This window comes from Colossoma macropomum, unplaced genomic scaffold, assembly GCF_904425465.1.
Source record: "Colossoma macropomum unplaced genomic scaffold, Colossoma_macropomum, whole genome shotgun sequence".
NCBI lineage: Eukaryota > Metazoa > Chordata > Actinopteri > Characiformes > Serrasalmidae > Colossoma > Colossoma macropomum.
The window spans coordinates 14,628,815-14,656,347 of NW_023494785.1; the positions used below are offsets into that span (position 1 = coordinate 14,628,815).

At 38.2% G+C, this 27,533-nt stretch overlaps 1 protein-coding gene across 4 annotated transcripts; it reads left to right on the top strand.

Moving 5' to 3' along the window:
• Window positions 1–6,164: 6,164 nt before the first annotated feature.
• Window positions 6,165–26,818, top strand: phf20l1 (PHD finger protein 20 like 1). Of its 4 annotated transcripts, none has more exons than XM_036583654.1 (24): window positions 6,165–6,290; window positions 7,415–7,548; window positions 7,668–7,839; window positions 8,153–8,248; window positions 8,848–8,932; window positions 9,046–9,134; window positions 11,494–11,662; window positions 12,003–12,128; window positions 12,272–12,327; window positions 12,457–12,685; window positions 14,753–14,887; window positions 16,025–16,219; window positions 16,447–16,506; window positions 16,704–16,994; window positions 17,261–17,473; window positions 17,911–17,967; window positions 18,064–18,165; window positions 18,770–18,913; window positions 19,033–19,217; window positions 20,689–20,788; window positions 21,558–21,753; window positions 21,982–22,231; window positions 22,623–22,788; window positions 25,071–26,818. In XM_036583654.1, the coding sequence occupies exons 2-24, from the start codon at window positions 7,466–7,468 to the stop codon at window positions 25,211–25,213; spliced, it is 3,342 nt and encodes a 1,113-aa protein (XP_036439547.1). In that variant the 5' UTR covers window positions 6,165–6,290; window positions 7,415–7,465; the 3' UTR covers window positions 25,214–26,818. The 4 variants fall into 4 exon arrangements, with proteins under 4 accessions (XP_036439547.1, XP_036439555.1, XP_036439560.1 ...); XM_036583662.1 differs by having other exon boundaries at window positions 11,497–11,662; XM_036583667.1 differs by lacking the exon at window positions 8,153–8,248.
• The last annotated feature ends 715 nt before the right edge of the window (window positions 26,819–27,533 follow it).

Consider the following 27,533-nt stretch of genomic DNA (forward strand, 5'->3'; position numbering starts at 1 on the left):
CACACTTAAACATGCTGTGCATGTACAACTGCAAGTCACCCTGTAAAGCCTGAAATAATCATTTAAAATAATCATGTTAATATGTATGACCATGTCATACATATTAACATCACATGCACAGGCTCAAAAAGAAAGTCCAGCTCAATGTTTAGGTCTCAAATGCAAAATCAACATTGTACTGATGAAGATATGATGACAGTTGACAAATCACTTATATCCTCAGAGAACACGTCCTTCACCAAGTTTTGACTGAGTTATCTCCAAATACTCTTTCAACGCACTTGCAAACATCAGAATCATCTGCTTGTTGGAGTCCGAAGCACAACCAACATTATGAAATGTTCATCCACACAGTGCATGCAATCACATGTTTCCACCTGAGAGGTCTCCAAATCTTCAAATCCTACATAGTGTTGCTTTAATGGCTGTTAGATGGAAAATACATAAATGAAAGTGCTCTCTGACTTTTGCACAGAACTATGTAAGACAATTGTGAGGGCAAAGTTCTTCTTCCATTTAGCTCTTTTATTTACAAGAATATACAAAGTAAAAGCACTTCTCAAGTGCAGAAGTCTGTCCTATACGACTATAGAGAATTTAGGACCACACCCTGACTGTGACAGGAAATCCCTAAAGATACAGCTGACTGCAGTTTCCATTGGAGGGAGAGATTATGAAATTTCTCTCTTTCTCATCACTATGTAACGTATTAACAGGTCAGGCATATGAATGTTAATGCAGCTCTCCTTTCTTCATACGGTCATTCTTTTCATTATAGATTCCAGTCAGGTAAAAATACTTTGTCAGCCTGAATAAGGTCTGCCATGATGTCTTTTTAGCAAAAGAGAGCTGGGAAATTTATTTAAAAAAGAAAAGGAGCAGCTAATGATGACAAATTTCAAATCTAACTCAGCTCTAACTCACCTTGAACAAAAGGACAATAATGGAAGAATGCTGTTTATTGATCTCAGTCCAGTATTCAACATCGTCATACACTATATAGACAAAGGTATGTGGACACCTGACCATCGCACCTTTATAAGCTTGTTAGACATCTCATTCCAAAACTATGAACATTAATATGGAGTTGGCCCCCCTTTGTAGCTATAACACACACTTGTCGGGCACCTTTCTACAAGATTTTTGAGTGTGTCTTTGGGAATTTGTGCTTATTCAGTCAAAAGAGCATTCATGAGGTCAGGCATTGAGGTCTTCAGTGGAGCTGGGGTCAGGGCTCTGTGCAGACCACTGGAGTTCCTCCACAACAAACTTGTCAAACTATATCTTTGTAGAGAACATGGTGGAACAGTGAAGGGGCCTTCCCCAAACTGTTGCCCCAAAGCTGGAAGCGTATAATTGTCTAAAATGTGTTTGTATGCTGTAGCATTAAAATGACCCTTCTAAAGCTAAGGGGGCAAGCTCAAACCCATCCTTAAAAACATCCCCAGATTATTATTCCTCCTCCACTAAACTTTACTGTTGGCATTATGCATTCTGGTAGGTAGCGTTCTTCTAGTATCTGCCAAATCCAGATTTGTGCTTCAGACTGCCAGATAGTGAAGCATGATTAATCACTCCAGAGAACGTTTCCAATTCTCTGGAGTCAGGTGGAGGCATGGATTAAACTGCTCCAGCCAACACTTGTCATTGTTCATAGTGATCTTACGCTTGTGTGCCTGCTCAGCCATGGAAATGCATTTCATGAAGCTCATAACACACAATTCTTTTGTCAGTGTTGCTTCTAGAGATGGTTTGGAACTCTTTAGTGAGGGATGGACGATTTTTACATGCCATGCACATCAGCACTCGGTGGCTTTCCCCTGTTGGTTTGCGTGGTCTACCACTTTGTGGCTAAGCTGCTTTTTCTCCTAGATTTTTGCATTTTACGACTGGGGTATATCTAGCAGGGCAGAAATTTCATGAACTGGGAATGCCGTGTTTAAAGTCGCTAAGCTCTTCAGTATGACTCATTCTAGTGCAGATGTTTGTCTATGGAGACTGCATGGCGATGTGCTTGATTTTATACACCTATTAGCAATGAGTACAGCCGAAAGACTTGTATTCAATAATTAGGAAGGGTGTCCACATACTTCTGGCCATACAATGTACCTCCATTGTTAATTACAAAGCTCAGAACATTTGGCCATAACAAGACAATGCAAACTGATCCTAGACATTCCTCACTAGCACACCCCAGGCTGTTAAAAAGGAGTCCCATCAATTTTTCAAAATGTCTGGATGATTCAATCTTAGGATGTAAACAAAGTCATTCATTTGTTTGATCTGAAATGGTCTATTGTAAAGAAACTTACCGATGTTTTATTTACAGTGGTGGTGATAGGAACCCGGGATCGCAATGCCTACAACACAAATACAGACATTTTATTTATTATCTAAAATGACCAGTGAACCTACATTGTCTGAGTTTAAACATACTTTATCAAGTGTTGATGAAGGTAAAATAGTGAAATCAGTTTTTTTTTCTTTAGTACTATTTTGCCTTACGATACTCTGCATGTACCTCTCTGCCATAAAAAAGGTTTTAGGGCTAAACTTTGGTTTGATTGTATATCAGTGTCTCAAGTATCAGGCAACATTCTTATAACCATTTTATGGGAAAGCTTTCTGTGGAGCAGCTATTAGAGGCATTAAACTGTTTGGACGTCTGGTTCCTATCACCGCTTTTGTGAGCAATTGTAACTCTGCAAGTTTCCCTAAATGGTGTATTTCACATTGAATGACTTTGTGCACATCTTAAAAATTAATCTACTAAAAACAAGTTGAATTCCCTTTTAAGCAAGGAGACTGGATTTAACCACACTCATGCACTGCTCCACACCATGTGTTGCACAGCATGATTCAGACTACATCATCAAGACTTTTGACACCTCTCTAGTTGTGGGCCTCATCACCGACAGCCTCATAGAGATGAGGTGAAACTCTTCACAGCATGGTGCATGCATAACAACCTGTTTCTCAACGTTGAGAAAACAGGCAAAGAAAAGGTTCTGACTGTCAACTTCAGGAGAGCACTAAGTGGCCACACCCCTGTAATCATCAACAGGGTTGGAATGGAAAGAGCAACCACCTTCATATTCCTTGGAGTGCACAGTGCAGGGGATTTCTCCTGGACCATTTTTTAAGACTTTTTAATGCCACTTCAAATGTAATTTAGGACGACATACCAAATAAAAAGACACTCTTCAGTGGTAACCCTGACCCATATGTATACTAGCTCACCAGCAGGTAACTTAATGAATGAATCTGTATTACGAGATGTGATGTGATGTAATTTACATTCATGGCATTTAACAGGCACTTTTACCCAGAACAACTTGCAGTTCAATCATGTTACAGAGGTAGTTGAAGGCAGAGTTAAGGTCTCTTGCCCAGAGACTCTTACTGGTATAGTGTGGTGTTCTTGCCTGAGCAGGGAATTGAATCTCAGTTACCCATTATGCCATACCAGTTCTTGTCTTAACTGTCTTACCTTGTCAAATCTATTCTAAAAAAAAAATAATTCAAATGACACCTATTTTCATCCTAAAGTCTAAGACCATGTACATTTGAAGTTAAGATACTTTAATACTTATCAGGGCCTTTAATTTTAAGGACTTGCGGACAACCTGTGAGAAAAATCAAGCAGTCTAGATACAAAGTGTGGAATGATTTTAATACAGCATCAGAAAATAAAAAAAGGGTCATTCAAGACATTGTATCATCTTTTAAAAACCAAATCACCAATACTCCCGATAGAAGGATCCTTCCAAGAAGTTCTCATTTACTTTCATCGAAACCATTGTCTGTGGTCAAAACTAGGCCTTCTCTATCATATCATTTTTGTGTTGGTTATAGCTTAGTTACATTTTCTTAGATTACTGTTTTGCACAAGGGCATAAAACTGAAGCCTTTTGTTTTGAACTAAATCTATAATTCCAAAACACTGTCATAGTAAAAACAAAAATACAGATTTTTGTTGTGATTTTTGTGTTTTTGCCTGTGTGAGAAGAGTTGTTTACTTTTAATATTAATAGCAGCCTGCCCAGGGACTGCAGATGAAAATTAGCCATATGGCTAGATCTGGCACATTTACAACATGAAATAGTGATGTGGATTCATGTATATTTCACCTGTTAAATAAAAAAAAAGTGAAAAAAAACAAAAAACAAAATCTGATCTTGACCCCAGAAGTGAAATTCCTATCATGAGGAGAGAATGCAGACCTGGAGTCTGGCAATGGCAATTTCAGTATTGCTGACCAGATGACACTAGAACAGTAGGCAGTAAAAACAGCTTAGTTCATCACTGGTGCTTCACTGTCACACTCAGAACGTTTATGATAAGGAATGTCTGTGAAAAGCTCACAACATCATCAGGGTCCCTGCGCACCCCACCCATGGATTGTTTGTTCCTTTTGCCATCTGGCAGGCAGTATACACAGCCCACACTACCTGCCTCAAGAACAATTTCTACTGTCAAGCCATCAACTTCCGAGGTGGCTTCCAGTCTCACTCCTAACTCCATTTCACTCCTACTGCATGGTACCTCTACCTCCTTTAAATCTACTAGACTACACTGTGATTGGGTTATGACTAACTAATTGACCACTTTGGAGCCATTTATCCCACACTCATGAGTCCCTGGAGCAGGAGTCTCAAACTAGTGGCCTGCAGGCCACATCCAACCCATGAGACAGCTTCATAGCACCTCACGTGTCCAATATGTATTCTGGAAAAATAGACTACATTTCAGTTTTTCATTGTCTGCATTTGGTGTCATCTTTAATGTCATAACACATCTATGCAAGTACACAGTTGTTTGCCTTCAACTAACTAGCCTATTTGTTGTATTTACAATAAGTCAAAGAACTCTAGATCTGTACTTGTCTGTCATTGATGGAAAATGCTAACCTGTCCTGGACAACTTAAAAGAAAAGTTGACTATAATGTGCTTAAATTCTTTTTTTTTTTTTCAAAATTTCTGTATAATAAAATGGTTAAGATGTAAAAGATGTTATTCAAAGTGGTTTGACGTGAAACACTCTGTTCTAAAGTAACACACAGAGTCAGAATTGTTCACAGTGGTGGTGATAGAAACCAGACGACTGAAGAGTTTAATGCTTATGAATACGCTGCCTGACACTGTTTTAAGACCATCTGAGATCAGGTTTTGGCATTAAATTCAAATTCTAAAATAAATTCATGGCAGGAAATTGTAAGCCAAAATAGTCCCCAAAGAAACCTTTTTTTTCAGATTTACCACTACTTCACCATCATCAACATTACATCTAAATACTCAGAAGTGGACAGTAAAATAAAATGGCTGAATGGCAACGTAGACATCACACCCCTGGTTCCTATCACCACCACTGTAAAGAAATCTAAGGTAAGTTTATCTAAAATAAACCATTTCACATCAAACCGTTCTGAATGAGGTTACACCTAACAACTGAATGATGCAGAATTTTAGAAAATTTTGTTCCCCTTTAAAATTCATATATAAAGCAAAATGGGCAACTTTTTCCTGCAGTTGTTCAGCTGCCCTTCCTTGGAGAAGACCAACTGAACTGAAAAAAACTGAAAAAAAAAAAAAAAACAAGGAAGGAGGGCTCCTACTTCATAATGCTGGAACTGAAGGTGCAGATGGTGCCATACCACCTGCAATTTGGGGCTATAAGAAAAATAACTGGTCAGTTTGCACATTTTAACATTTTAAATGTATACTAAGTTAATTATTGTGACCTGATTGCAAAATAGTAATAGATAATCTGTTAGTGTTCAACAGTGTATTTATTTTTGCAAAAAAATAATTAAATGTCCTGTGAGCAACCAGTTATTAGAAAATTATGAGCTGCTTCTCATTTACGGCCACATTTACCCTGCTTAAGTACAAATAGCCCACAGTTGTATATGTTTTAAGTATTTTAATTAAAACAACAAACAGCCCGTGCAGTCGAAGCCGCCTGTTTTAACTTTTACTCTTTGAATAATTGATTTTTATTTTCAATTTTTGATTTTCAATTAATACTGGTAATACTTATGGGTTTCGGTAATAAATATTTGGTATAAATTAAACCCAGCACGACTAACTCGTTTTCTGAAATACCAACCAGAGGCCCGGCTCTGATATCAGCTACTGGTTGCCCAGCGTCAGCGTACGTGCCTGCTCACGTGACCTGTGCGTGTGACGCGGACTCTGCGGTCGCTCCTGTTAAAATGTCTCTGAACTGAAGAATGAGCAGAAAGCACATTAGGAACTAAATAGCTAAAGCTCTCAATGAATTGGCAAAGGTAAATCACAATGCGTTTTGTTTGAACAATATATATATTCTTTCGCACGTCAGAATGTTATTGCTAACCTTTAATGAAATACAGCCTGTCATATTTTTTGCCACATTACTTTAATTCCCCTCGTCAACGACTGGCTAGAAAAACAGCAGCAGTGGTCAAATCAGCTGGTACAGTTTTGGGCGACTAGCGTTCATAGTGTAACTGGCTAGCTAGCCCGTGTACCACCTTTACGCTTTCAGCGTGAGGTTTATTGCCTTTTAGTGGTTCGGGTGTGCAAAGCTTGCTATCCAGAGTCAAGTCTTTGCCAATAACTGATACTCAAATACCCGCAGTTTGGACTCGAGGCTGTAAAAAGTGACTTAACTCGCTAGCTAGTGTTAGCTTGGCTAGCTGGCAAGGCAAGTTCAATGAAAATATGGCTGGCTAGCTAGCTGAAGCTGACCAAAACTAGGTCAAACGCTTTTATTCGCTTTAGTTGATTAGGAGGACCACACAAAGACACATTCAAAATCTTGCTGAGAGGTGAAATGTGTTGAGGTCGATGCAGTCACTGTAAGTGAACTAAAAGGCAGTTGTCTCTGTTAGTGGTGCAGTAGAAGAAACGTTAGCCAGCTACGAGCCTATAGGCTAGCCATTTTATCTAGCTCAGTAGCTAGCGAAGTTTTCATGCAAGTGGCTAAAAATATAAGTTAGAAGCAGTTATTCGATTAAAATAATGCTTGTAATGCATGTTGTGTGGAGCCAGCCTCATAGCTAGCTGACGTGGTATACAAATTAGTGTCTTAGTGTCGAAACTTGTTGCAAAGTAAAATGTTTTTCGTTTACTCAGTTAACGTTACTCAGTACAGGCAGGTCAGTATTCAGGTTTACTAGCTAGTTGTTAAATCGTTGCTTGGACGTCTTTTTGGTAGTTTTCTACAAAATGGTACAAATTCATAGACCCTGCAGTTGTATACTGCCTGGCTGGTCGTGCTTGCTAAAATATTCTTTTAGTCAAAAACTAAAACCTTTTGCTTTATTCGAGGAAAAGTGTCTGTATGTTATGCCGAGCTCAGCTCTGTGTCCTCAGAACAACTTTATTTTTGCCCGTTTGCTTAAATATTAATTCATTTAATAATCCACAGGCTAAGGGAAGTTTTGTGTCTTGAGAAAGACCTTAACATATCTTCTTGAAGATGAGCAAGAAACCCCCTAATCGACCTGGGATCACTTTTGAGGTTGGAGCCAGAGTGGAAGCTCAGGACTATCTTCAAAAATGGTATTTTTTCTCCCCTCGTCCCCACTTTTACAGCACATGTTTTTAAGGCATTTCTTATATATCAGGTTTTTCCATGTTTTTATTCAATATTCCATGTTATTGTTCAAAATTCAACATAGGTATCCTTCACGTATTGAGAAGATTGATTACGATGAAGGGAAGATGCTTGTCCATTTTGACCGCTGGAGCCATCGATATGATGAGTGGATTTTGTGGGATAGCAGTAGACTACGTCCTCTAGAGAGACCAGCACTCCGTAAAGAGGGACTCAAAGAAGAGGAAGACGTGTCTGTATGTCTTAATACTTTTAATTCTTTTCATATAGATACTCTTTTCATACAGGAGTACATAAATACCTTGTGCCAAGTTAGTTCTATTTTTGAGCTTAGTTTTTGTGTAGACTGAAATGTATAGGACAGACTTTGGACGATATGAAATGCAGAGGACGTTTCCACGTTCTCTCATCTAGGATAAGCTTGGTTACATGCCTCACAAAGACTGTTCTACATTATGTAGATGAGAAGATTTGTTCATTAATCTCATTAACAAGTTGTTAATGAGATTGTTAATTAAAATATTGTTTTCTTGCAAACATTTCTACCAGGAGAGACTCGGCGAGATGAGAGCATCTCGCCTGCGTGAGCTTCCTGGATGTACAGAGAGCACAGAGGACCTAACAGACTTGCCACAGCAGAGACAAGTACATACATCAGCCGCCGATCTCCCCTGATCTGGCTCTCTATTAACTGCTTGTCTCATCATTGTTTGGGTTTTTTCCTCCATCAACTACTGCAGAAGCCTTTAGGTTTATATAAGCTGTCATCCATTTCTGAAGACCATAACCTATAAAGCCTGCTCCAGCTTGTATTTGTAGAAGTAAATGATTGAGTCTGTGGGTTTACATTTCCATTGTTCCATTAGATATTTCTTTGTTCAGTGTGCCGCATCGTGCTTTGAAATGTTGAATGCCAAAAGAGTAGTGTGAAAAGTTCATGAAAGTCACTATAACTCTTACAGTATAAAATTAGGTTATGTGAGTCTGAACTGTAATAGAATAGGGTACTGATAGAATGATGTTATATAATCAGAACTTTTTGCTCTCTTTTTGGGCTTTACTTTCGTGATAGATTCTGCATTTTTGAAAATGAATATTTCTCATTTTATGGAAAAGTGTATTCTATGTAGTTCTTTATGAATGTTTGTTAATAATAAGTGAAAGAAATGCAGTGAAAGTATTTCTCTTTAGTGAGAGGAAAAACATTTCGCCTAAGTGATCTTGTATGTCTGCTTGAATTATAGGAATTGAAGAATGGTGAGGAAGTTCTTGCCCGATGGACTGATTGTCGTTACTACCCTGCCAAGATTGAAAGTGTCAACAAAGAGGGCAAGTGACGTTTCTTGTGTCTTATAAACCTTGTCAATGAAATATTAACACACATGTCTAATAGGGCACAGGTAGTGATGGTGTTTTTAACAAGAAAATCTTTTGATTCACAGGAACCTACACAGTTCAGTTTTATGATGGGGTTGTTCGCTGTGTGAAAAGAATTCATATCAAATCTATGCCAGAGGACGCCAAAGGACAAGTAAGTTGACAAATACATCTTTTAAAGCTTATGGCCCTACTGAATGATTTGACAGAGCTTCTTTTATTATGTACTACGTGCAGGGCAGTGTGTAGCATCAACAATATGTGGCTAAAATGCACTTTGTAAATATGTGTAATCTTATTGTTAACATTCTTGGTCTAAACTTAAAGCCTGTATATTGTTTCTCACTTCTCCTTTTTCAGAAGGTATACGTCAGATTGTTATTGAATTATATGATAGCTCAGGATACCCATCAGAGCAGCATAGAATTTCTAGACTTCTTTACTACAGACAGCCAGACAGCCGAGGGATGCTGCGTCCTGCTCAGTCCTACTGCATTTTCCTTAAATATAAGGAATTTATAATATAAGGCCACTTTCACACCTACTTTGTTTGGTGGACTTTTCATAGACACACATTTTTTAAATTCAAATTAACACACCATCCAGTCATAAAGATGCAAAGAGTAAGGTTTTTTTTTATCACTTTGATTGTGGTTCAAATATATATTAAATATACATGTGTATATTAAAATACAAAATAGGAGTAGGGTAATACATTTACATCATGAGTATGGGTGAGGGATAGATCTGAATTTGATACAGTGATAAGGTAGTGAAATTTACAAATGCTCATTTTTTAAATGTGAAAACAAAGTAAAAAATAACAGACTGCTTGTATCCTAGCCAAAATTCTGACCAGTCATCAAACATCTGCCTGTGTAATTTGGTGCACTTCAGTCAGTGCATTGTGAACCATCCGAACCAATTGAAACTAAAACTGTGGTTCGGACTTTAGAAAACAAATTGGGTATGTAAATGGCCTAAGAATGTTCCTTGGATCTGTGGCACAGAAACGCTTAAACTATGAATGAATTAAAAAACGTATGAATGCTTGCTCACCTTTTAAGCTGTGTTTTGTTGTTTATCCATCTTTAGTTATTTGTTTTGAAATGTGAATTGTGCTTTCAGCACAATATTTTGGAGGGAGAGTTTATCTCCTCCACAGTGCATGTGTAATAATATTTAAAACACAATCCAATGCAGTATTTTCCAAAAAAGTTGGGACAGGGGCATTTTTACCACTGTGTTACATCACCAACTTCTTTTAACAACGTTCAGTGATCATTTATGAGCTGAGGATACAAACTGTTCTACTTGTGGAAATGGATTTTTTTTTCTCATACTTGTTTGATATAACTCTTCAGCTGCTCAGCAGTCCACAATGCCATGCTGTCATAACACTTGCAGATTGCATTGTCTTGCTGAAACAAGCAGTGGCATTCCTGAAAAAGACATACTTTAGATGGCAGTATGGCAAAATGCAAATATACTGCTCAGCATTCATGGTACCTTCAAAGATGTGCAAGTTACCCATGCCATTGGCACTGACACCTCCCATACCATGACAGATGCTGACTTCTGAACTTTGCGTTGGTTAAAATTGGGTGGTCCTTTCCCTTGGTCCATTATTTCCCAAAACAAATTGAAAAGTTGACTTCAGACCACAGCACACATTTCCACTTTGTGTCAATCCATCTCAGATGAGCTTTAGCCCATAGACGTTGGTGGTGTTTCAAATTGATATATGGCTTCAGCTTTGTGTAAAAGAGTCTTCACTTGAATTTGTAGATGTGTATATATAACCATATTTCAGAAGCATGTCAGTTTTCAATGCAGTGTTATCGGAGGGACTGAATTTCTCCAGATTCTCTGAATCTTTAAATAATGATAATTATAATAATATAATAAATGATATAGACTGCAGATTATGAAATCCCTAAATTCCTTGCAATCATGCATTGAGAAGCATTGTTCTTAAACTGTTAGATTATTTGCTCACAATGTTTTTTGCAAAATGGTGAACTTGAACCCATCCTTGCTTGTAAACGTCTGAGCCTGTCCTGAATGTTCTTTTTATACCTAATCATAATAGTATCACCTGTTACCTGTTCACCTGTGGAAAGTTCCAAGACCGGTGTTTGATTATTCCATGAGCTTGCCAGTCTTACAGTGCCCCTGTCCTAATGTGTTTGAATGTGTTTGAGGCATCAAATTTGGAATTAGTATACATTTACAGAAATCATAGTTTATCAAAGTTGATAAAATATTAAATGTCTTTTCTTTGTGCTGTTGTTAGTTAAATACCTATAAAAGCTTATCAAGTTTACGTTAAAGTTTTTTACAAAGCACTGCTTTTTGTTTCTAATTGCATTTTTACTTACTGTCTCAGTTTTATTGGAATTGGATTTGTATTTTGCATATGTTTAAGGCTTATGTAAACCTAGGTAGGTCTTTTTTTGCAGTATCTGTTGTTCATTTTAGCCATGGTCAGTGACCTGTACTGTGTGTTGAAGCAGGATTGGATTGCCCTTGTGAAGGCAGCCTCAGCTGCTGCCAAGAGTAAAGGAGGGTGTAGGCCTCGCACTAGTGCCAACAGCAACAAAGACAGAGAGGACAGAACAGAGCTCAGGTTTGATGAGCTTGAAGATGAGGAGGATAACGACGCAGATTCTGACAGACTCGGTACTAACAGAGTTTCATGGTTAAATCACAGTTTTCTCATTGTGTACATCTTTGTGTAGTGCCACCATCAAACATGTAGCCCTTTACAATATGTTTTTGCAGCTTTATTTACATATGTGTAAATGGAGATGGAAAGATGCAGTCTGATAGACATTGGCAGATGGTTAAGGCTAATGTTACCTTTAGCTGGTGGTATGAGTTTTTATATAATGATAAATGGTATCATTTATTTAGGGGGGGTAGTATCTGCAAGAAATGGCCAACTTCTTTCAACTGTAGGGGATTATGCCATCATAAGATCTTTGCTCTAATCATGTGTCTGTCCCCTTGCCCTATTAAGCCTCTTCTGATGAAGAAGACTGTAAGCCTTCCCCTGAAGAGCTTGAGATGGCTAAAACAAAAAGAAGAAGAAGCAGACAAGGCAGTTTCTGTAATGTGAAAAGAGCTCGCCTCAACAAAGTGGCAGGTAAACTTGAGCTTGTTAAAACAAATTTTACTCACAATATATTACCTTTATATTTACCAGCTAAGTGATGGTTCAAGTGTGTCTGATGTGTCAAAAATGTTGATATTTTTTATGTATGCTTTTTACTTTTTTCCATGGTCTAGGATGCTCCAAAAATGAGAGTGACAGCAAAGAAGACCTTCCAATATCTTCACAACAGGTGTGACTTGGCCTTTATAGGAAGTTTCAATTTTCTTTTCTAATTCATTCCATTGTTTTCAGCAGTGACAGAGCTGCATTTCAGCTAGTCTTTGGATAATTTGGTTTATTTTCTTTAATCATGTCACAGATTTCCTCACAGAGAGGTCCTCCAGCCAGTACCAGCCCAGGGGAGGAGGCAGCGCTGTCTGTTGTTGCCCAAAGGCACCCGGTGCCTCTCTCCAGCACCTCCCCAGGTACATCTCGGTCCAGGAGACTGAAACATGATTCTGGAGAGTCCACCATCAGCAGCACAAGTACAGCAGCAGAGCCCAACCCCTCACCCAGCTCTGTTCACACCCTCCCAGATACGCAAACAGGTGGGATTTCTTTTGTTTATTGACGTTATTGCTATACCATCTTGAACTTTAAAAACATGGCTCAGCATTTATTACTTTTATTAATATGATAGATTTAGATAATATTTAAAACATTCATTTTCTTGTAAGAACAACAGAAGAAAGTGTTACTCATTAGCTCATAAGCTGCTGACATCAAATGTAGGAAATGGATGTCAGTCAAAGAAACATCACATTAGATGTTTCTGCTGTAGACAAAAGTTTATGACATTCCTAATTTAGTCTCAATGAATGTAGCATGACTACACAAAAACATCAGAGTACAGGGATAGCTTGAGCATAGAATCAGGAGGAAATCTGTAACCAAATCTCTGTTCTTAGCAGCTTGTACCAACAATAAGTCCTGGATTTATTTTCTGGATTTAAGTTCTGGATTTATGATTATTAGTATGTGTTCCAAAGTTATGTAGTGTTTTTACAAGCAGGAACACACTTACTGCCCAGAAAAACTATAAACAGTTTGCTTAGATGGGTAAGACTATATCTATTGCTATCCACATCCACTATGTGAACTATTGTACATCTCATTCTGTGGCTTTTTTCCTGTTTGTTTAATACATAACTGGGCCATGGTTTATGACCGATTTAACTGCAAAAATGAATAGGTTCAGATCAGTGGTCACCAACCCTTTTCTGGGGGTTTACTTTTCTGCAGAGTTTACTTCCAACCTGCTTCTAAATTACTGCCCCTCTTACCTAACACTAATAATGTATCAAACCCAGCTATCAAAAACTTCTGAAGTTCATTGGCTAGATCAGGTGTGGCAGGCTGTGGTTGGAACTAGATAAGATGGGTAGATCTCCAGGACAGGGTTGGTGACCACTAGATTAGATACTTTGTGGAAGTAGCAATGGAGATGGTAAAATCAGGTGCTTAAATACTTAATGAAACATGCTCTTTTGGTGTCAGATAGTAAGTCCAAACCATTTAGTAACATTGACAGACTCATTCTTTTGAAGGTAGTACTGACTGTGCATGTTCCCTGCTATTAGGGATGGGAATCTTTAGGCACCTCACGATTCGATTAGATTATGATTCAGAGGGCTGCGATGTGATTATAAAACGATTATCGATGCATCTCGATGCGTCTTCTTTTTCTATACATGATTTCTATTTTCTTACTGTCTGAGGACTTGGTACTTTTAAAGCAAAGTATTTGTAATGATCCATAATGCATTTATGTCCGATATCTTTTATTAATAAAACAAATGGAAGTGATGTGGCAAGTGAACTGGAAGGCTCTCATTCACTGCTTTTGTTTGGAGACGCTGCTGCCACTCATCTGCGATAAAATGCGCTGTTACGGTGAAATAAGATCCAGTGGTGATGGCTGACCACGCAGCACATTATAGATCTGCGTTTTCGTTTATATTGTTTAGTCTATACTAGGACATTAACACACTGACACATACTGGACATAAATGTTGTGGCTCCCAAGGTGGTTTGATTTTTGTTGACAGGACAAAATGGCTGCTCTTAACATTTGTGTTGTGACTCCTGACCTAACCTGGCTTAATGCAGAGGGAGCCGGTTGGATTTCTCACTTATCCAGTAGTGTTTTTGTTATGTGCCGCCACAGACTGTCCGGGCGCTGCGCTTACTCACTTCCAAGTTCCGCCCTTTGCGTTCCGTCAACATTACGTTCTAAATTGAATATTTAGAAAATCGATTTTTGACGTTTGTGAATCGATTCAGTAACATCCACGTCCGTATCGCAATGCATCTAAGAATAGATTTTTTCCCTGCACCCCTACCTGATATTCAAAAGGATTTAGTAACTCTCAGTTTATGGTGGTATGTCTATCATACATATTTTATGTAGCATAAAATGAACATATTGTCTGGCCGATGTATTAAAACGGACAAGCCAAAAAGAATATTAATATGCATACCGTGACATGCCTTGTGTGCCCAGGGCAAGGACATTCTGCTGCTGAAGTGTCATGCTGTTATATCCGACATGAAAGTGTGTGGTTGTTCATTGCAAATAATTGTTTGTGTGCATCTCTCTGTGTATGTGAATGTAGCCACTCCAAGCTCTCCTCAGAGACGGAGAAGATCTCAACGCCTAGCAACAACCGTTGACCCAACCTTCCCCCCTTCACCACTTAACCGGGATTCCACCCACAACCCACCCCCGACAGACAACACTCAGAGAGCAGGTAGGAGAACCAGAAACGCAGCAAACAAAAACAGTACTAAAGTTCCGACCCGATTTGTTCCGACTCGATTTGTGCTTAACTTTTGTGTTCAGTTTGCCTCTGAAGATCTGAATGTAATGTGGGTTCTGCTAGGTTGTTCCTGCACTAGTGTTAAATGTTATTTGAGTGAAAACTTTAGATCTCTTAATAAAATGAGCATTCATGTGAATCAGAGAGCTAGTCATAAATATTCACGCGGGTTGATGACACAAGTTGAAATGCGACATCACATCTATTCAGTTAACCTGAAAGAAAGTACTGTGTAGCTCAGTACTTTTTATGACATGTTGATCTACTTGAATTGTATTAGTAAGTAGCAAAGTGTTAATGTGCCATAAGATCATTCAAGCTCTTTCATTATAAGCCATATTTCTGTATGAAAAATGATTTGTCATTCTGTTTGGACTGTGAAGTGAGTAATGGCTGTCTTATGCACACTTTGCAGCCACGTTCTTAAATTTGGTTTCTGTTATACTTAGTTTGAGTTTTTAAATATTAACAGCAGTAATGCTCCAATGATTCTAGTGCTGTTGACAGTTTGCTGTTCTTTCTTGCATTGATGTGGAATTAATGTGAATTCTGCTAAATCCCTCAAGGTGGCCTTTGGCTGACTTGCTGTTGTTGTCTGGTATTGTCAGCTACATGTTGCTCAAAATATTTAGCGCATTAGCCATCAGAGCAGATACTAAATGTGCTTCTGCTGTCTAAAACAGCACTGAATTTGACACTTAAAACTGAATATGTGTGCAAAGATTTTTCCTGCATATTTTCAGAAAGAATAGAAAGAAGAACATATAGTATAATATATATAAAAACATAGTATAATACTCCTTGACAAATAAATTTGCAAATATGACACCTTTGTCAGCTAATTTAAGTCCTCGATATTCATAGTGATTGGCCAACTGAACTTAGTCTTACAGTCAACAGTCTTAATAATCAAACCTCATTTTATTCAAGCAGTGGTTCCCTAGCACAGATTTTTTTCAATAAAGGATGCAGATTAAAAATATTTCCCTTTCAGAATGTTTGTAGAGTGGCCATTACTTAAATCAATTAAAATACCTCAGTTAATCAAGATTTCTGTTCATTTTTTAGATGATGGTGATAGCTGCATGGTGACTGCTGAATCAACTTTAAACAAGCCAAGTACAGCATCTCCCACCGTACATACCCCCTCAGTTTCTGCCCCTGCAACTGCTCAGTCTCCAGTTACTGAGAAGGAAAAGATGACTGACATGTTGCTAATAAATCATACGTCAGTAGGAGAGAAATCTTCACCTGTTGTAACAGGTAGGGTTGTGTTGGTAACAAAGAATAAAAACAATAATTTCAATTATGATCAGTTTTGTTTAATGGTTTTGATTAATCACATTAGTAATGAATTTTGGATAAGTTTTAGACTTGTTCATTTCAGTCATATTGTTATAAACACTTTGCAGTTGTACTTTACTGCAATTAATTTTTCTTTCCCGCTCTTGTTCTTTGTCTTACCTCTTGCTCTGTCTTCCTCTGTCTAGCTGCTGGTTTAAAAACTGCCTCCAGGACCCCTAAAGCCAACAAACACACCAGGGAGCCAAGTATGTACCTGCCATGTTATTAAAGTAGAGTTATGATAATGTTATGGTTTCAACTTAACCAGGCATGCTGAGGTATAGGGTTTAAAAAGCTTGTTCTTGAAGAAATTATTTAAAGTTTTTAGCCTTTTTTGGACTCTAGTTTATAATCTTTCATATGAGGAGTTTTTTATGTGCCACCTCACTGTTTGTTTTGCCAGTTATAAATACCAAACGATCTGATGACCCCACATCTTCCAATGAACCTTTGGTTGACCTGGACCACAATAAGTTCAAGTGTCAAATTCCTGGCTGTTCTAAAGCCTTCCGGAAAGCCAAGCTACTGGACTACCATCTGAAGTATTACCACAATACCGATAAGGAGCTGGAGAGTGAAGTGTGCTCACCTGAGAGAGGTGGTCGCACAAGGGCCACATCTGCCTCTGTACCCACCAGCACCCTAGTGGAGATACCAGACAACAAGAGGCGCAGAACAGTCTCAACTTCCTCCTGTATGTTCAGGGTGAAAGTTGGGGATTACGTTTTATATGTTGGTTCAACATTTGTTGGACATTTGTATACATAAGTGACATCTGTCTTGTTTTTCTCAGCCAGTTTTATTCATTCATTACAGTCTTAGTCATTAAATGGTTGTTGTTGTTTGGAATGAATATTTTGTTCTCACTTTTTTTTACAAACTTGACACTGCTTACAACAGTTGACATCACAGCTGTGCTGAGTTCTCCAATAGGTTTGACAGTGCTGCCTTCCTTTATAGCTCTGTCTCCACAAGGCCACATGCTATCGCTGGACTGTGCTGGTTCCTGCCCAAAGCCACCCAAGTTCTGTAAAAAGAAGCGATCATCTGCCTCTGTGAGCTCAGATAGCACTGAAGTTTCACTGCCTCCTCCTTCTAAAGAGAAGACATTTGAGAACTTCCATGACAAGATCCTCAAGAAGGTCATTGATAAGGACAAGCACCTGGATGCAGGTACATGAATCAAAGGCATCAACCTAAGATGGTTAGAAAGCAGTTAGTTGTGAGTGGATAGCAGTACACTTGGAGCAGAAAATGTTCTGTGTAGTACCAAAAAAGGGTTTTATCACTTGTAGAACTTTTTAGATCCATTTTCACAAGGATCTTTAAAGAACCAAATACATTATGTTTCTGTCATAGAGAAGAACCAATTATGCATTCAAATGTATTTTTTTTATTTTGACTATTCGCAGTTCTAGATATAACATTGCCTTTACTAAAGAACCCTTTTCAGGGAGTAACATACTGTTTGGGAACATTTCACTCCTGTCACTGACATTTTTTCATTGCATTATTGTGTCTAGCTGTCTTAATTTATTAATAATAAGTACTAGCCAAAGCATAACTTTATGTGGCACTTTATAATAAATACATAAATCTTTTTTTTTCAGGACTGTGTATAAAGACTGAGAGGAAATTCAAAATAGAAGATAAATGCCAGCTCATTGGTAACTTCTGTATTGTGGACTGCTCTGGTTTATTTATTTTAAATACTTTACTTTGTTGCCAAATATCTTCCTAAAACGTTTCATTCTCTTGTCAGGGAAAAAAGAGGGATAAAGAACGCAGAGACCGAAAAGAAAAAGACCCTTTCAAAATTAAACAGAAGAAAAAGAAGAAGAAAAAGAAGAAATCTAAGCAGCACTGTAAGAGATTTTTACTTTCTAAAAGCAGGTTGTAAGCTTTTTCATCTTTTCACTGTTTGAAAAAAGTGCCACCAGAAGTGAATATTTTGAGCATTGCACATATTTTTCTTCAGTGGGGCAATTTTTAAAAAGCACTTCGCTGCTGTCAGAAGAAATCCTCGTGTCTCCAATTTTGTCGTTTTTCAGTTTTTTGACATAATTTGAAAATGCCTGTAGCCCTTTAACTTGTGTATAGATTTCATGATGATTGGACCGAAATAAATGGCCCCAAATGACTTGGAAAGACGTCTGATTCCATTGCCTTACATTAAAAGTAAAGTAGGTTTTTTCATTTTCCTGTAAAGTTATCATTCTGGAGATACGAGGTATACAAGGTTTGTTCTGACAACAGTGACTTATTGTATGTTTCAGCTGAAAATGATTCGCAGGTGTGAACAAGTTAAAACAGATAAAAAACTGATTTGCTTCATGTCTAATATTTTGTCCTAATTTGTCAGTGTCAATGACTGTCAGCGATCAGCTCTGAATGTCTGCTTTACATTCTGTAACTCTCAGTAAGAAAACCCTCAGATCAGTAATGTTTGCCACTGATGTGCTCCACCAGGTTACTCTGACATGGAAGAGGTTTCTTTGTCCTACTTGGAGAGATCACCTTATCCTATTCATCGCTCTTCCTCTAACTCCTTCTCTAAACACTCAGCCTTCCAGTACCCCCGTGCCATACTGTCAGTTGATCTCACTGGGGAGAGTGAGTATTAAGCTACTCTAGAAAGGAAACTACTCCTGGAAATAAATTCATGAAAATATTTGGATGCATTTTATTGAGCTGTGATAATTAAATCTCTAAATTACTCTACGTCTCTCCAGACCTGTCGGACATAGACTTCTTGGAGGACTCAACTACAGAGTCCCTGCTGTTCAGTGGAGATGAGTACAACCAGGATCTGGACTCTCTCACCATGGAGGACTTTCAGGATGAAGAGATTGAGTCTACTAATGAGATTGTCCGCTGTATCTGTGAAATGGATGAAGAGAATGGCTTCATGATTCAGGTAGGTGACCTGTTCGTTGTGTGCTGAGAAGTCATCTAACAAATACGCTGTGGCTGAAGTGATTGATTCACTTCAAAGAACCAGGAACATGACAGGCTTTCTCAATTCAGTGTTCCTTCTTTTCAGTTACCATGTTGTATAATGCAAAAGAGGAGGATGTTTTCAGGCAACTCAGTTATCAGTTACTCATCATTAATTGTGAAACAGTGGCATAGAAACCAAAGTTTCAGCGCAATCGATATGTACATAAACCTTTCGTGTTTTTATTTTAAATTTTTTTAATTAATTAATTTATGTATTTTTGGCTTGCATCTGGACTTAAGAGAAACCAATGACTGAAAATGTAGAAAGCTTTAATTGGAGGATGTTTACTCATCTATGTTGGGTGAACCATTAAGGGATACAAGCCTTTTTTAACATGGACCCCATGTCACGTAGCCATGTCACAACAGAGGAAATTGTCATTCTTAATATTTGGTTGCTGATTCTTTGCGATCACTGGCTTAGGTGTATGTTTGGGCTTAATGTTCTACTGAAATGTGGTGCTGTTCAAGAAGATTTGACTACATATGAGCAGTTGATGATCACATCATGTGCAAGGACAAGGGAGTTTTACAAAAGAGATGATTTGCATGTAGAGAGCCTACAGTAAAAATGCAAATAGCACAAATATGAACAGCTCTACTTCTGTTGTTGGCTCTTTTTCAGGAGTTAATGAAACAGCAACAACCACTCCTCCAGAATTAATAACGTTCTTATATAAAAAGATCTGTAATCTGATGTGAAAGTACATACACATGACAACTGATAGTTTTGTTGTTGACTTCTTGTTGCATTTCATATCCAATATCATATGCACGTCCAAATACAAAGGTCACGTAAGTCACTAAATGCTCACGTCAGGTTTAATCACAATAAGAGTTGCCAGGTGGCCCTGTAGAAGGTTTACATAAGTTTGGTCATTAAAAAACCCATCACTAGAGGGAGATCTAATTCCATAGGGGTGCCCAGCAGTCTGGGAATTTCACCTTTATGCCAAGTGTTTTTAATGTAACTTACTTCAACTAAGCATGGTCTGTAAATGCATCTAAATATTTGAGCCTATGTTTAATTAGGCCTGCAGCCAAACACTAGAGGAGGGAACACCTCCAGAATTGAGGATCCGATGGAGCTGAAAGAAGTTTTATGTTTGGGCCATTTTGAACAACTGGTGTCAACACTAAATTTGTGACTTTTCCAAGTGAAAGTTCTTGAATGTAATTGTGGAGATAACTGTTTTAAAGCTGATGGAGTTCGCAGTTGTAGCTTAGTAGTTTGAGCGCTATAACGCTTTGTAATTATTGTTGTTAAGCTATTCCACCATCTTAATGTTCTTGATTTTTACCCAGAGTTAAATGTTCTGCATTTGCATGCATGTGGTGAGCTTGGGTGATTATAATTCTCTTGCCGTGATTGTGTTTCTTTCCTACAGTGTGAAGAGTGCATGTGCTGGCAGCACAGTGTTTGTATGGGGCTGCTTGAGGACAGCATCCCTGAACAATATATATGTTACATCTGCCGAGACCCACCAGGTAACAAGCAAACACACAATTCATGTGGTCAGACTTAAAGGGGGGGTTCCACTGCTTTTTCAAAATTTGTAATTTTGCATTATTTGGTTGTTGAGTTCTACAGTCATTCAAGGTGGCTTGATGTAAAATGGTGCGTTGCCAAGAAACGTACAGACTTGGGATTTCTTTACAATGATAGTGATAGGAACTGGGGTTGCAATGTGTACCATGCAAATATAACACTTTGATTTGCTATCCAGAATGACCTGTGAACCTACACTTGTCTTTTCTATGTAATGTTGGTAAAATAGTCAATCTAGAAAAAAACGTTTTCTTTGGGGACAGTTTTTCCTTTTACCACACTGCCTGTACCTGTCGTTTATCAGTGGATTAAATTTCATTAGGCCAAAATCTAACCTCAGAACTATTGTTAGCAATGAGTTAGGCACCATGCAAGTTCTTCAGGTAATAACTACCTAAAACAGTAGCTTTTAGAGGCATTAAATACTTGTGTCTGGTTCCTATCACCATTAGTCCTGACTTGGGAAGTTTTTTCAGAATGGCACATTTCACACCGAGCCACTCTAAATGACACATCTTAACAGTTTAATTATTCAGGCTATTTCAAAATCAGTAGAATTCCAGTTTAATCACTGATTTGAGTGTTTCCAGCTCAACCAAAATACATTTTACCTTTAAAAAAAAATTCTGACAAAAAATTCTATTAATGGTCTGCATAACTTGGTATTCCAGTAAAATCGATATGTGAAATATTTTATTTATGCACCAGGGCAGAGATGGAGTGCCAAATATCGTCATGATAAAGACTGGCTATATAAGGGTCATATGTATGGCTTGTCCTTCCTGACGGAAAACTACTCGCATCAAAATGCCAAGAAGATTGTCTCTACCCATCAGTTATTGGCTGATGTTTACAGTGTTAAAAAGGTGCTTCATGGTCTACAGCTCAAGATGGACATCTTACAGTAAGAGCATTTCTGACTGAACGTGTGTGAAAGAGATACAGAAACAGACCTGATAAAGAACAGCTCTGATTGTACATGTGTATGTCTAATAAATTTAGTAATTTGTGTTTTGTCGTTTTGCTGTTGCATGCTTTACTGCTCTCAAACTATTGTCTTTTGCTTTTTATATTTTTAATCATATTTGCTTGAGATGCAGGCAGGATTTGTAAAATTCTTCTCGTTCCAAAGGAACAAACACAATCCCAGTTTGCACTTGTGGGCTCGTTCCTGGGTGAACTCTGACGAGGACCAGCCTATGGGTGGAGTTCCAGACTGTATCCTGTTTCAGGAGCACTTCAATCAGAACTCAAACACTGACACCTACATCACCAGCGAGCACAGCTACCAGAAGCCTTCTGGCACAGGCCACCAACACACACATGAGCAGGGGTCCCAGACTCCCTCTCAGACACTCTTGTTTGTACCAAAGGAGGAGGAGGTGACTGACTTCTGCTTGGTTTCAGTTTGAAACTGACATTTTAGATTTGGCAGAACAATTTATACTCCAGCACTGATAGCACTGAAGTAACATTGCTTGTGCATATTGTTATTTATGTTTAAAGTAAACTCAGTTTACTGTTACCATTTAACCTTCTTTATGTATTATCTGTCCACAATATGATTACACGTTGCTCCCTAGCAAAAATAATTTAAAATTAGTGTATTGGTTTTATTGTTTGTATTTTTCTATGTGTCCTCATCAGTTGGTGATTGCAGACTGTTCTGTTCTGAAAACTCATGCTGACTATAGTTAATATTAATTATTATGCGAAGTGTGATACCAGATTTTAATTGTGTGTGTGTCTGTGTGTATCTGCGTGTATCTGCAGGTGAGTAGTGCTATTTCACTTTCTGGCTGTGTGAGGGAGAGCAGCTCGGGACAGGTAGAGCAGGCTAGAAACTGTCTGCAGTGGCAGATGAACCTGCTCACACACATAGAGGATGTTCAGAACCAGCTGGCTGGCCGGATGGATCTCATTGAGAAAGAGCTGGACGGTGAGTTTTTAAGTAAAAATTAAATATATATCATATTTTCAATAATTATGGTATTTGTTGAACAACATGCATTAAGTGCATGTTAAATTAATGTAGACTACTCCAGCATTGGGGTGCCTATGGGTATATTTTTTTTTAATCAAAATCTTATTCCACAAGCAAAATATAAAAAAAAAGTAAATTGTTGCAAATATAAATGATGAGAATTAAAGTAAACTTGATTTTTTATTTTTTTTTCCAAACTATATTTAGTTCTTATGCTGCTTGTTTTACTAGCATTTCGCTTTTATTGTTTTCTGTTGGTGAATTATTCGTGACAAGGCTAAGGGTCACTCCAAAACAGTGTACATTTAAGGTTATTGCCATCTTCTAAGAAACACTCACCTGTAAAAAATTGTTATAACTCAGGTGCAAGAGAAGACTTAAAGAAACAAAGGAGAGATTCCATATTCAGAATCAATTTGCAAAAATGACCAGTAGAGGGACTGAATAGCTTTTGAAATATCAAGGAGTAACTACACCTTAAGACCTTTTTTTCCATTAACAGCTGAAATGCACTGCTCTGTTAATAATAAAATATACCAGCCTTGCTTAAAATGTGAACTTCTTTCCAAACTGTAAAAGTATTATTTTTATCTTGGTCAGTTCCGCCTCTGCAGTGCCCCTCTGGTTCATCTCTGCTATAGGCGTGGATGAAGTCACCTTATGCAAATCAGTCAAACAATGTTACTGCCGCCTGATGATGCCCCTCTCGTGCTGCGCTCATAAATATGAAAGCATAGGACCCTTGAGCGAGGAGATAACCACGCTCACATGCCAAGCTAAATACCCCCAGCACCACCTCACAAGGCTGCGATATGCCAGATGTCTGTACCAACTGTAAATAACTCTATAATAACTAAATAATTAATCTAAGCTTAGTTTGTAAGAAAGATTTTGGACTGAGTAAGTGAGGATTCTTGCAAGTCTCTATAAAGCTGCCAGTGTCGCATCCGATTCACATTTCCCTTCACAAGTCTAACCCTCGGGCGCGCACTCACTGAAAAGAAATCAATGGCGAGCAACACTGGAAATATGGAAAGCGAAGCAATTCAGGAAAGGTTAACTTTAAATGGCCATTGTTACCGACTGTGTCGCAACCAAGCAGCCTTTCATCTGTACAGCCTTTCTCAAGCTTTTTTCCCGCTTTCCGTAGTTCCAGTGTTGCTTGCCTTTTGATTTCTGTTCAGTGAGTGTGCACACAGAGGGTTCGACTTATAAAGGGAAACTTGAATTTGAGGCGTAACTGAATCGGATGTAACACTAGTAAGTGCCATGAACAGCTTGTAAGGATTTAGGGCCACTGCAGCAAACCCTGGCTGACCGGTGATGCAGTCTGCGACCTTGAAACTGAATGAAACTTAGACAGTGTTCAAAGAAATCCACTTTATTCATTTATTAATTCCGTGCATCTCGGAAATCAGGTTATGTTGACTATTGACCTGCTGAACAGATAATTAGAGGCTAGCTGTTACGGTTCTAGAGAATGTTCTACCGTTGGAGTTCTCTGCCGCTCGCTGCTAATCATTTTCTGGCACTACGTTAACTCTTCGGCACTTGAGTCAGTGGCTCAGGACGCACTGCCTGATCAGGAACACCTTCCCTCATAGTAGAGAAAAATCGTCAACCTCATAAGACCTCTCAGTTGCGAAAGTGCCGTTTGATTCTGTCACTCTCCATATTTTCTGGTAGCTAATGTACGCTAGCTCTAAAAACACAGCAGCCCAACCCACCCGGTTTCCCTCGTAGCCCCATCTCCAAACCCACAGGTCACTGCAGTGCCCCACCCAACGTGCCCCTCTCATTTTTGAGCATTTTTCAAAGTTGAGCCAGGGGTGGAGTTAGCTGAAAATAGTGGGGTATAGTTACTCTTTAAGTGATTTAATTCTCATTACTTGTATTTGCAACACATTTTTTACATTTTGATTTTATTGTGGTTTGTGTTACTTCCCCCACTTTGGCACAAAATTAACTTCATAGATACTTTGAATGAGCAACACGGAGTATAGCATGCATGTGTTATACTTGACCATGTTGACCATTTATGCATGTGAACACTAGCACAATCATTCCGTTTGTAATTTTCTCGTCCTTCTTTATTGCATCATTTCTGTGTATATTTCAGATCAGCACAATGCTGTTTTAAATCATGATAGCGAGTACTTAAATATATATTTATTTTTTAATCTTGAAAGCTTATGGCAAATTAACTTGTTTCCATTCCTGATCCTGTCATGGTTCAGTGTTGGAGAGCTGGTTGGATTTCACTGGAGAGTTGGAGCCTCCGGATCCTCTGGCCAGACTGCCTCAGCTCAAGTGCCGAATCAGACAGCTGCTTACGGACTTGGGAAAAGTGCAACAGATGAGCACACTGTGCTCTGTGTAAGCATGCTCATAGAAGCAAGGTGAACTTGTAAGGGCTCTGTGTGTGCTTGTCTGGTCCTTTGGACACAACAGCACATACATGCAGAACCTAAAACATGCTGCATACTGTTAAAGAGAGACAGTCCATGGCATGTAGTCTCCACTGAGCAGTAGCAGTTACAAGACAAAGAAAGAGCTGTGCTCTCGGGACTTGCAGACTGTGGGCAAAAAGTGTGTTCTGTTACAGTTTCAACGAAGGATGAAGTGACGTCATCTGTACAGTTGAACACAGTGAGTCCACTTGTTTGCAATTAGCAGAGTCTGAGTAACTATACATTAGCATAGGGTGTTCCCTTTCGTCCCTGTTAGAAATGCTCATTATAATAAAGTTAATTTCACAATATAGCACAAAGAAAATGTGCTATAACAAAGGAGGATTTGGAAAGATCACTCTGAAGAACTCTTTGTCCAAGAAAGAGACTCATGAAATAATATTTCTGGTTTTAAGTAATACTGAGTTAGTGTTATTTGAATGCGTTTAAAGACATTTCTTTTCACCTGTCCACTGTATGTATGAATTCCAAAAAGAAAAAAAATCCATTCAGTTCTTATTTGGACCACATTAGACTCAGTAGTGGAAAAAAAAGACATCAGATAAAGACATATTAAAGTATCTGTATTCATTTATTGCAACAATATAATAAAACAACTTAATTACATGAATGATAATTTCTAAAAACACCAGGTACATGTCTTTGAGGCAACGTCTTGGGGCCTGATTATTCTCGACTGAAAAACCTTTTAGGGTTGGTTTCCTAGACATGGATTAAATCTAGTCCTGGACTTCACAGAAGTGTGAATGAAGCTTCTCTGTTGGAGGGAAAATGTTGGATTAGGTTTAATCCATGTCTGGTAATCGGACCCTTAATGTTTAAGACCCATCTTAATCTGGGTCCAGCAGACCAACCCCTAAACAGGGATTAAATTTTGTTGGTTATTAAGGTACAGTGTACCAGTGGATAACCTTTGCAGAAAGTGATCTAGTCTTATGTTTTGGATCAGTCTCTGCTGTACTTGTTGTAAAGGGCCCCTGACAGTTGACTCACATTTAAGCAGTACTCAGTTTTCAAATAGGAGGCATCTATAATTTTCACTGTTAGTTTGGCTCTCTGCAGAACTTGTTGACACTCTAATCAGAATCAGCCATTTTAACAGTGAATTTCTACCCAGGCAGCTGGTCCAGGATAGGTGACTACACAGCATCTTGCTATCCATTATAGTCTCATTATCCAGCTTTTGTGTCAGTTTGTTATTTTGAGTGTCCTCAGCACAGCAAGCTGTTCTGAAGCTGGGTGTAAATGTGTTTTTTAAGCAGATTAGTTCAGTTTTTTGGGGGGAGAAATGTATATACTATTTGTATGTACTGTAAAGATGCGGAAAGAGAAACTAAGGTATAGTAGGACTATATACTTGAAATGTCTGTTTATTCAACATTTATATCAATCTGTATAAAGGTGTTTAGAACTGAAGTTGATTTTGATGAGATACCAGCTGTACATTAAAGAGTTTATTTAAAAACTTGATGCAATTAACTTTATGTACTTCAATAAAGGATATTCTGACTATTTACTGTCAATATTTTATCATTGTGCATCAGCTTGGAATGATCTGGATTCTGCATTAGTGGCATCTAAAACATGATTTGGTTTTAGCCAGAATTAGGTTTTCACTAAAACGCATATATTTTACAGTGAAATATCAAGTATGAAAAAGGATATTTCGCTATTGTACAGTGAATCACAGTTTTGGCTTCCCACTCTGCACATAAGAATTCTCTTGAAGTGCAACATAGGGTTGGGTGATGTTGATAAAATTCCAAATATTACGGCTTAAGATTGTATTGAAGTTAGCATTAATAAAGTTAACACCATGCTTAGTACTGGTAGTCTATGATAAAAGAATATCTGACACAACTTGTTTGGATGACTGTATTGTTCTCTTTTCTTCTCGTAAAATGACACTAAATTGAACTTTACATAGAATTGCAAACATCAGGCTAGTGCACTGATAGAACCTGAGGGGGGCGGGGATTGAACTCTGAACCCCGAAACTGTACAAGTGCCTGCTTGGTCAGTGTGTGTATAAGTTTTGTCTTTTTTATTATTGCTGTCCAACACACCATCAGTTCTTTACACTGTGAAATTTCATCATGAATGGACCAATAGAAATGCTCCAAAATGCTTGCAATAAAATCTCTTCATTATCTTACATTAAAAGTAAAGAACCTTTTTGCCTTCTTTAAAGTTGCCACAGATGTGATGGAAGTCCCACCAATAATGCAC

Coding starts and splice junctions, on each gene's coding strand:
- phf20l1 (XM_036583654.1), top strand. CDS start 7,466: ATGAGCAAGAAACCCCCTAATCGACCTGGGATCACTTTTGAGGTTGGA. Junction 12,686..14,752: donor CCTCCCAGATACGCAAACAG/GTGGGATTTCTT, acceptor ATGTGAATGTAG/CCACTCCAAGCTCTCCTCAG. Junction 19,218..20,688: donor AGAATGGCTTCATGATTCAG/GTAGGTGACCTG, acceptor TCTTTCCTACAG/TGTGAAGAGTGCATGTGCTG.